This window comes from Crocodylus porosus, unplaced genomic scaffold, assembly GCF_001723895.1.
Source record: "Crocodylus porosus isolate Cpor-Errol unplaced genomic scaffold, CroPor_comp1, whole genome shotgun sequence".
Taxonomy (NCBI): domain Eukaryota; kingdom Metazoa; phylum Chordata; order Crocodylia; family Crocodylidae; genus Crocodylus; species Crocodylus porosus.
Window position 1 is genome coordinate 18,692,237 of NW_017728943.1, and position 9,568 is coordinate 18,701,804.

The following is a 9,568-nucleotide window of genomic DNA, read 5'->3' on the forward strand; positions in this document are numbered from 1 at the left end:
CTCTCTGATATATCTTGTGGAAGTACAGACTTTACTGGAAGTGGATAATGACTAAAACTTATCATCTTTCCCCTCTGAGTCCATCCTGCCTGTCACTCAGGCTCATAACCTGGACACCATCTCTAAGATATGGCCTTTCCCATGTTTTGGGTCTGTCCATTGTCTTTTGTCTTACACTTAGATTGTGAATTCTTTGAGCATGGACTGTCTGTTGATTCCCTGCTTGTATGAAGCCTACCAGATTGGGGTTCTGATTCATGGCCTGGGCTCTAAGACACTATGGCAACAGAAATACATTTCAGGCAGTACTCACTTAGCTTATGGGATTCATAGCCAGAGATTATCAATGAGGCCAAGAGTGCAGGAATGAAAACAACGTATATTTATATGAGTATTCCAAGTTACATAAGAAAGATTTAAGAAGCAGAATTGAAGTTTGGAAGAAGTTGAAAGCCTTTTTCTTCAGGGGATAAGCTGGCTATGACTGGAATGAGTTAGAAAGAAAGGTCTTCTATAAGGAAGTTCTCTCTCAGCTCCTGACTGGAGGGTTTCTTCTATGTTACTGTGAAACACAGAGCCAGTCAGAACATCTTTTACTAATATATTCTGTTTTGCTGTAGACATATTGCTTTTGGGAGACCCAGGCTAGTGTCTCTTCTTTCCAGTTTAGAATAACTGTGATGAACTTTGTTCTGCATCAGGCAGAGCAAGGACTCAAACCTGAGGCTTCAGTATCTCAGGCCCAGTGTCTCACCAGAAAATAAAGAGCTAGACACTAACACTCATACCCTTCCCTACCTACACCTGTCCCATCTCACTTGCCAGCACAATTCTGTTTTCATGAAAATATTTGAAAGGGTTTTATTTCATCTCAAGTGTGAAACAAAAGCCAACTCTGAAACCACAAAAGTTGCTGCAGAACAGAGTTGTTTTCCGGTCAGTTTTGCTTGAAACTTCTCAAGCTGTCTGCTTCTGGATATTAAATGTAGACTAGACAGACCATAGGTGTGATTCAATATAGTAGTTCTTATGTCCCTAAGCAGAAACCATTTCTGCTCCCATTACTATTTTCCTATTCCAAGCTGTACCTTTTAACTAATGGCACAGCACTATGTTGAGAAAGTACAAAGGAGGCAATTAGGACAGAGCTTTCTGACTAATGAAACAATCTTCCACCTAATCTAAGTAGCTTTTCACATAGAAGCCATTAACTGGGAGGACACACAAAAAGGAGGAAGTAAAAGGAGCTTTGTATCTTTAATCATGCCTGTCCAGAACTGGGCTACTGATTAGTAGATCTGGGGATTGACAATTAACCATGGGCTCCCATAAAACTGTGTTGTATTTATAGCATTTTATCCTGCTCAATATCTTTCCTACTCTTCATTGCTCTGCTGTTAAATATGATTTAATATTGATTGTTTATCACAAGGCAGAAAATAGTTGAAACCTGCTGCTTTCCATGAGATCTAGCACCTCATCTTTTCACTTGATTAAAATGTGCTGCAAGATTATCTGTCCAGTTTTTAGTGCCTGGTAACCCAATGCTGTCTTGGAGACGTAAAGCATTCCTTCTCAGTTTTTTTGCTGAAGGTTATTTGTTATGCATATTTGTTAGGATTAGTATACAATTCCTCCTGTTGTATTTAGTAATGCCTGTGATTTCTTTTGTACGTTGTCACTGAGAATTAATCCTAACTAGTGCCTAATCTGCAGCTTTGTTTGGCTTCCTGTAATCACATTTTGAAGATGCACTTTCTCTTTATGAGGGTCCTTAAAAAGTACCTCACTTTGCTGTTGATCTGGATGTTAAGGATTAAAATGGTAAACTTTAAAAGAAAAAAAGGTTGCTGTAAGATGCTGAAATACATTTATCAAATTAGCACCTTCTTCCCTCACTCCTTCCCCTCCCCAGAGCACATGATCTTTGCCAGGACTACAATTGGCTGAAACCCAAAGCAACTCCCTCCTCACGCTCTGCCTAACCTTGGCTTTTAGCTATTCTTGCTCAAGGGTACCATTTATTTGTTTGTTATCTGATCAGACTAGGCAAGTGGAAGCCAGGACTCCAGGCATTTATACAAATGCCCTGGGAGTGGGGGAATGCCACTCGAAAGCACCCAGGGTTTCTACAAATACTCCTAGAGCCGCTCTAATTGACGCGCCCAAAGCATCTTGTATATCAGCATCCCCACACTGAAAAATGGTGGTGGGGGTGTTTTTACTAAACTTATCGAACCATGCTCCAGCAGACTCAGTTAACTGAATCTGCTCCAACACGCTGTAACTACAGCACATCAGAGCATCCTCGCTGCTTGTGTATAGGTGCCGTAGGGTTCTAGGCCAATCCCTGCTAAAGATTTGCATATCAGACCACTGGCAAATCACTTACTCTCCCAAGGGCCTCTACTCCTACCTCTGTGAAGCACAGATAATATCCCTTTTAGAAAAGCATAGCGATCCTTGTTATCAGTTTGTAAAGTGCTCAGAGCTCCTCTGCTATAGAAGTGCTATGGTGAAATGAATAGTGTTGGGCCCATTTTCTTAAATGTTTTAGCAATGAGTGCAAGAGGCAAGGATTTTTTTGGAGTGATATCTTATTGGACCAACTACATTCTTTTTACAATTACAGAGATTTTTTTTTTTTTACGAGCGCATTTAACGGTGAGGATTAACCAAGAGGCCAGATGCGCAAGGAATATTTTAATCAAATATAGAGTGTGCCAGCCAGCTGATTGGGTGGCTGACCCTTCTGCACTGATGAAGTTTAAAGCCAAGGTTTGTAGCCACCAGAGAAACAGCAATTGTCTCATCACAAGCATCTTTGTCTGGTCAAAGATCAAGAAATTTATTCTCATTTCTTTGTTCCTACCTTTTCTCTTCACTGGCTCCTACTGCCTGCAGGTTGTAGAGGTTTATGGGATGGAATAACTCTCCACTTCTGTGGCTGCTTTGAACATGCAAGATGTTGGATGAAGAAGGGGTAATAAATCCCTGCCCTGATTGACCTTGGTCAAGTCGTGTAGGGCAGTGGCTCTTAATTGGTAGCCTGAAGAGGTGATGTGGTTGGGCTTACCCTCCTACAGTTTTCCCGGGGTGCCAGGCAGCATTGTGCTGAGACTTTGGGCTGCTTTGTTCATATTACTGCCCACACAGGAAGCAGCAGAGCTACCTTTGTGCAGGCTAATTAGTCGGCCTTTCAGCGGAGCTAATTAGCCCAGGGACAGTGCTGCATAAAGGTAGCCATTTCTGCTTCTGTTCTGGACCTAGCATGTGCAGAGCTAACTTAGATATCTCTGCAACATGTCTGGCCAGAGGACCACATGGGGGTGGTCATGAGTTTGTATATGTGAGCCACTGATTTTTAATGCATGACTTCCCTAGCTGTAAAATGAAGATCACAGTCCTCCTTTACCTCACAGTTGAAGCCCTGAGGATATGCTCATTACAGATCACTAGTTGCTCAGATACTAGATTACAGGGGGCCATATAAGTAACTGGAGTAGTAAGGCAGGCATGCTCCTATGGAAACTTTATGAGGTCACTTTACCTCTATGAATCTTCCTCATTGACAAAATAGGGATATAGTTGGCCAACTTCAAAGGAGTGTTGCGAGACAAAAATCATTCTACATACCAAATTTCTGTTTTGCTTATATCCAAAAGCCCAAATAACTGCTATGGCCAAATGTTAAAACCTCATTTTCCTCTCAATGACAATAATAAGCAATATTTTTTGAAGATTTTTGGAGAGCTCACAACCACAGAAATCTTTCTAAAATAATTTCTGTTGACCCTAATAAACCTGGGTTGTTTGTGCTATTCTTTGTCACATGTAAATCAAGTTGGGGGGGGGAACCCCCTATCCTTCCAAATTTATCTGAAGCTACCACCAACACTTTAACATAATGCAAAGGTTAGTGCTGCTAAACTGCATAAATCACTAGGCCCTGTACACTTAAGGCTTAGTGTACAGGAATCTGAATATTACTCAGTTATTCTCTTATCCATCAAGTTCATTCTATACAGTGCTAAAAAATCTTCCACACTGGAAAACAGATAATGTAAGTATGTAATAACCAGTAGTAAAATCCCTGTCTTATTGAAATTAATAGTTTTGTCAGACTGTAGCAAGTCTGTGGTTTCACCTCATGTCTGTGATGAGAAATGTTTCACCTTGAATAGCAGCACAGCAGAAGACCTGTGTTTTTTAGGATTTTGGGTTTGATATTTTTGTGCTCAGTAAGCCTCAGCTTTTGTATCTCCTGTTTTCTCCTTGTTGATTTCAGCGGGACAAGGATTTTACCAATACGTTTTTGCAGAGATATATGAACAATGTTATTCTAACAACTGAATGAAAGTTGAGGTAGAGAGCCCCATCTCAGGGTAGAGCACAGTTTTTAAAAGATCAGGTTTATGAACTGTCCTCTGCTCAACATTTCAGCCCCAAACGTAACACAAATGCTGTGTTTTGGCAGGAAAACACAGAGCTTTAGTAAGTAACTGCTGTACCTATGTCATGTAAAGTTCATTCATTATTAAGTGTGGGTTTTTTTTTTCTCTGCGTGTACACAGGGCTCCCTGGAAAGATTATAAAAGCCATCCTTGATGAAGGATTTGAGATCTCAGCTTTGCAGATGGTAGGCATGCTTTTGTGCATTTTGCATGTCCAATGCAGTGCTGCATGGTGATTTTTATAAAGAGAGTGGCAAACACAGCTTGCAAAACTGGGAATATGGGCTATCATAATAGAGATGTGGAATGGGGGGATATTCACTCGTCTCCCCTCACAGCAACAGTCTGGAGAGGGTTGATGAAGGGCCTAAGTACCTCCAACCTGTGACTAAGCAGCTAGAAACAGCTGCTGTGAACAACTGCTCCCCAGGTGTGTGGAGAGGCTTTAGTGATCTAGGTTGAGAGAAGCTAAGTTCAGATAGATAAATACACTGCCAAGCAGAGAAGTTAGAAAACTTTTCCATCCTAGCTCTTGAAGTTTCTTCCCATTTAAATCAGTATCTTTGGCTTGTACCCAGAGTTGGGCCTGTAGTCTGCACCTTCCCTCCCCTGCAGAAAGGAGTAAAGACCCAGAGAAAAAGGAATCACTAACTGAAGAGGCCCACAACTGGGCATATGGCCCAGTTGACTTGTGGGCCACAACTCTGTTCTCTCCTTTCATTAAGAGGAGTTGGGGTCCTTAAATTGTACAGAGCGAAGGGGTCATAAGTGACAAAAGACAAACTGCTATACCACACCTGGCTATATTAAACTACCCCACTGATATGATGTGAACCTGGCTGGAAAGGAAAACATCTGTGGTTCAGAACTAATTCAGACTTCACAGCTTGCTCATTCACTGGGACTGCAACTAAGGGAACCAACTTTTAGCAAATTGAGATTATGGGTTTTTTGATCCCATCATTTTGGAATATGGAATACAGTTAAGGTGAGAAAAGGAACTGTGTTTTATGGCATGTAGTTTACTTAAAGTCTTGTCAACACGCTAAACTTACTATATGTGGTGCCCTCAAGTGCACCTCACTGCTCTGCACAAGCTGTTTTCTGAGCCAGAAGAAGCATTGGAGCATCTGCATGGGCTGCTTGTCACTGCTGAGTTACTGTGCCATTTAGCAATGCCCCTGGCTAGTTACTAGGGCTATGTGAAGCTTCGGATGCTGATTCAATTCAGAGGACATTCAGCCGGATTCGGCAGCTGAATCTCCAAATCCAAATTGAATCAGGAGACCCATAAAAAGGTCTGATTCGATTTGAAGCTCTCTGAAAAGATTCAGAGAGCTTCAGAGATTCAGGCAGACCCTGCTCACTGCCGCAGGGAGCTGGACGCAGACTCTGTGTTGATAAGTAGGGGGTGGGGGAGGGGGAGCGGGAGGAGACCATGGGGGGACCCCCACCAGCCCGCTCCCCCCAGCCTCCCTGAGTGCCCCTGATCCCTGCCCTGTCTCCCAGCCCCCACCCCACCATGGCTGCTCTGCCTGGCCCAGTGCCCAGTTCTTTGGGGGGTGGAGGGAAAGACCCCACACACCAGCTGTTGCAGCAGCCTCGGGGCTTCTGGGGGCTCGTGGCAGAACTCCCCACACAGCGTGGGTCAGTGGGGAGCAGTGAGGATTGCCCCCTGCCTGGCAGCAGCCGGTGAGTGGGGGCTTTTTATTTTTTTTATTTTTAAAGAGCTGGGAGCTGGTGTTGGGAGTGCAGGCAGGGGATGGGGGCTCATAACAGAGCTCCCCAATCAGCAAGGAGTTGGGAGTGCAGGTGGGGGTAGTAGGGATTGCCTCTCTGCCTGGCAGGAGCCGGTGAGTTCAGGGCTTTTTTTGCTTTCTTTTTTTAAAGAGTAGGGAGCTGGGGCCTGGGCAGGGCAGCCACTGCAGGGGCTGGGAGGGTGGGTGGGGGATGGGGTCTGTCTGATTTGGCAGCAGCCGAATCTCTGAATTGGATTTGGCTGAATCGATTTGGGACAGTGATTCAAATCATTGTCCCCCAAATTGGCCAAATCCGAAACAAATAGTAGCCGCTTCTCACAGGTCTGCTACTTAGCCTAACTACATGGCTCTTTGACTGTGGTTGCACTGCTTTCAGTTTAGGGGTGGTGGTGTATCCCTGCTGCTCCAGGAATTGTATGAGAAGCAAGTTTTGTTTGGTAATACCATTTACTGGACCAATCGTATACTTGAGAGAGATGTTAGATAAGTTCTCACAAAACAACCTACTTCTGTTAACTTCTATGTGCTCCACAGGCTTACTGTTATTTTTCTTTTTTTTAAATGGCCATTCTCATTTAACTAATGGGTTAAACAAAAGTAAAAGTTTTTAGCTTAGGTTGTATCTGTTGCACATTGTGCTCAAAACCTTGTTCAAAATTTTTCCCAAATATATGGTTGGTCCATAAAAGATTTCTCCAAACAGATCTTGCTTCTCTCAGTTTAAAAGCCAGTGCAGAGTGTCTGAGGGTCCCAAAATCAGGTGGGGTAAGTTACCACCTAAGTGAGGCCTTAGAGAGTCATCTGCCAACTTCAGGGACAAAATATATTTGCTCCTTTTTGGTTGTTGGAAGTGTGAGCTAGGACCTATTCTGCCTCTTGTATCACCAACTACCTGCTTGCAAACACTATGCTACATACTCAGTCATCCAAAGCCATCCTTATAGGGGAGGCACCCCAAAACTTTAGAGAGTATGTTAAATGATTATGGAGGCTTTTGGGGGGTGAGGGGTTGGTCATTTTTAAGCGCCCTTCCTTATCTTCTAGTCCCATTCCCCCTTCCTGTCAAGACAGATGGGCTAAGATTTTCATTCTTTTCTTTATGCAGTTCAACTTGGAGCGTGCCACTGTGGAAGAATTCTATGAGATTTACAAAGGTGTTGTTGCTGAATACACTGTAAGTGTTAACTAGAAAATAATCCATTAAAAATATACAAGATAGTTAATGGAGAGGGAGTCACCTCTCCAAACAGGGATAGATTTCCATCAGGAATCCAATTTTGACCATTCCTCAGCTTTGTTCAGAATGAATCGGTCCATCTGAAATTCTGCATGAGTGAGTAGTCTCAGAGAGGAGAGTATTTTGCCAAGGTATGTCTGAAGCACAGATTAGAAAAAACAGAACTGAGCTATTTTGTTTTTGGTAAAACTGTCTTGTTTTTACGTTTTTTGCTGAACTCTTAGAACTGGCTTGGATGTGAATGGATTTTTTTATGATGGTTAGGTGGTTAACTTTTAAGTTTTTTGATCTTTCTTCGGTGAGCCTCAGAGAAATCTTGGAATGTCAAGTATGCATTGTAACCTCAGCAGGGGGTTGGGTGGTTGCGTATATTGTAATGCCTTGCGATGCCAATGCAATCCATCGAGCAGTGGCACAGAATGTAGTAAGCCATTTTCTAAACAAGTGGTTCTCAAGTCTTTTAGACTCAAGGCATCCCTCATTAGACTTAGGGCACCCCTCCATAATTTTGTGAATTGAGCAGCTCCCCATTTCAAAAACAAATTTAGTAATTGTAGTGCTTGCTTCTTTGCAGAGGGCCCAGGCAGTGGGAACAGGAGAGCAGCCAGGCAGGAAGAGTCTGAACCTGTGTGTGCTCTTATCTGGTTATCTCCTCACACTTCCTGCAGCACCCTTCAAAAAAGTGTCATGGCACCCCCAGGGTGCCCTGCACCCTGGTTGAGAACCATTAAACTAAAGAATTTAACTTCATAGCCACCTTGTGAAGTATGTAACTTACCCCAATTTTTAGAGACATATTAAGGTACTAATTCTCCAGGTAGATGTGGCTTTGTTGACTTTGATTCCTGGTACAGTCCCATTTATTTCCGTAGGACTTCACAAACATGTAAACATACCTCAGGGTGACCTCTCTGGACATTCAGAAGGGAATGGAGAGCTCTTAGGAGGTCTCCTCTCAGAGACCAGTACTTTAAACAACAAGCCAAGGGAGGACCTGATGGCAGGGTGAGTGTGTGTCACAGAACTCAGATGTGGAAACATCTGGCCTGGTATTTTAATACATGATATGTAGATCCAGGATTTAAAAAAGAGGGGTGCAGCATAGCGGGAAGTTGAGACAGCTGGGGATATCAGAGGAGAGTGAGTTGAGCAGGGACCAGAGACCCACGCAGCACCATTGCTGCTATTTCTGGCAGAGCCCAGCACAGATGCTCCCTGTATCCCGTAGCTGGAGTAGGGCAAGAACACCTCTTTTCTTCCCCACCCCCAGCGTGGTCCAAAAGTGGGGTGCCACCAGATCACTGTGCCCACTCTGGATCTGCCCCTGCCTACAGGTGTCCTATCAAACTGTAACTGCTTTTCCATCTGATGCAGCAATTTCAGACAAATAGTAAGCCAGGCAGTTTTGCACAGTCCAGTCTGAGAGTTAACAAAGGTAGGGATTGAATGTAAAATGTTGAGACAATGAAAATGAAGAAGGTTATTTTTCTGAGCAGGTATGAGATCAGGTTTGGGGCTGGGGTTCTTAGGAACTGACTTTATATGTCAGGTATGTTGTGAAGCAGAGTTAAGGAAAAGTTAGTCATGATGGCAAGAGGTTTGGAAAATGCACTTAGGCCAGAGGTAGAGAGAGAGTGTCAGGCCTCCCTCTACACACTACAGGTATCACACAGGTTAGCTGGTATAACTACATGCGAAGTAGCTATCACTCCATAAAAAAAGCTCCAACCAGCTATGAAGTTAGACTACAAAAATGTGTATTAACTTTATAACTGGTTGCTATCGAGGTTTCATTTGAACATGTAGTAGAGCCCCCCCCTGCAGCTGGGAGCCTCATCAGCTGATGGGGCTGCCAATAGGCCTGTGCAAAGTGGCTAGTATTTGCTTCGGATTAGGCTGATTTGGGGGCAGCAATTCAGTTTGGCAATTCAAATCACTGTCGCAAATTGATTCGGCCGAATCACACAGGCCTATCCCCTGCTTGTTCTCCCAGCCCTGCAATGGCTGCCCCACCCACCCCGGCTCCCGGCACTTCGAAATAAGAGCCCAGACTCATTGGGTGCTGCTGGGTGGGGGATGATCCCCACTGCCCCATGCTGCATGGGGGTGCTCTGCAC

The 9,568-nt window shown here is 43.8% G+C and overlaps 1 protein-coding gene across 3 annotated transcripts in view; it reads left to right on the forward strand.

The window, feature by feature from the left end:
- Nucleotides 1–9,568, forward strand: part of NME7 (NME/NM23 family member 7) — a 144,020-nt gene that overhangs the window by 84,348 nt on the left and 50,104 nt on the right. For all 3 annotated transcript variants that reach the window (XM_019548833.1, XM_019548831.1, XM_019548832.1), the window contains exons 8-9: nucleotides 4,575–4,639; nucleotides 7,320–7,388. In XM_019548833.1, the coding sequence (XP_019404378.1) occupies nucleotides 4,575–4,639; nucleotides 7,320–7,388 (134 nt within the window). The remainder of the gene's footprint in view (nucleotides 1–4,574; nucleotides 4,640–7,319; nucleotides 7,389–9,568) is intronic.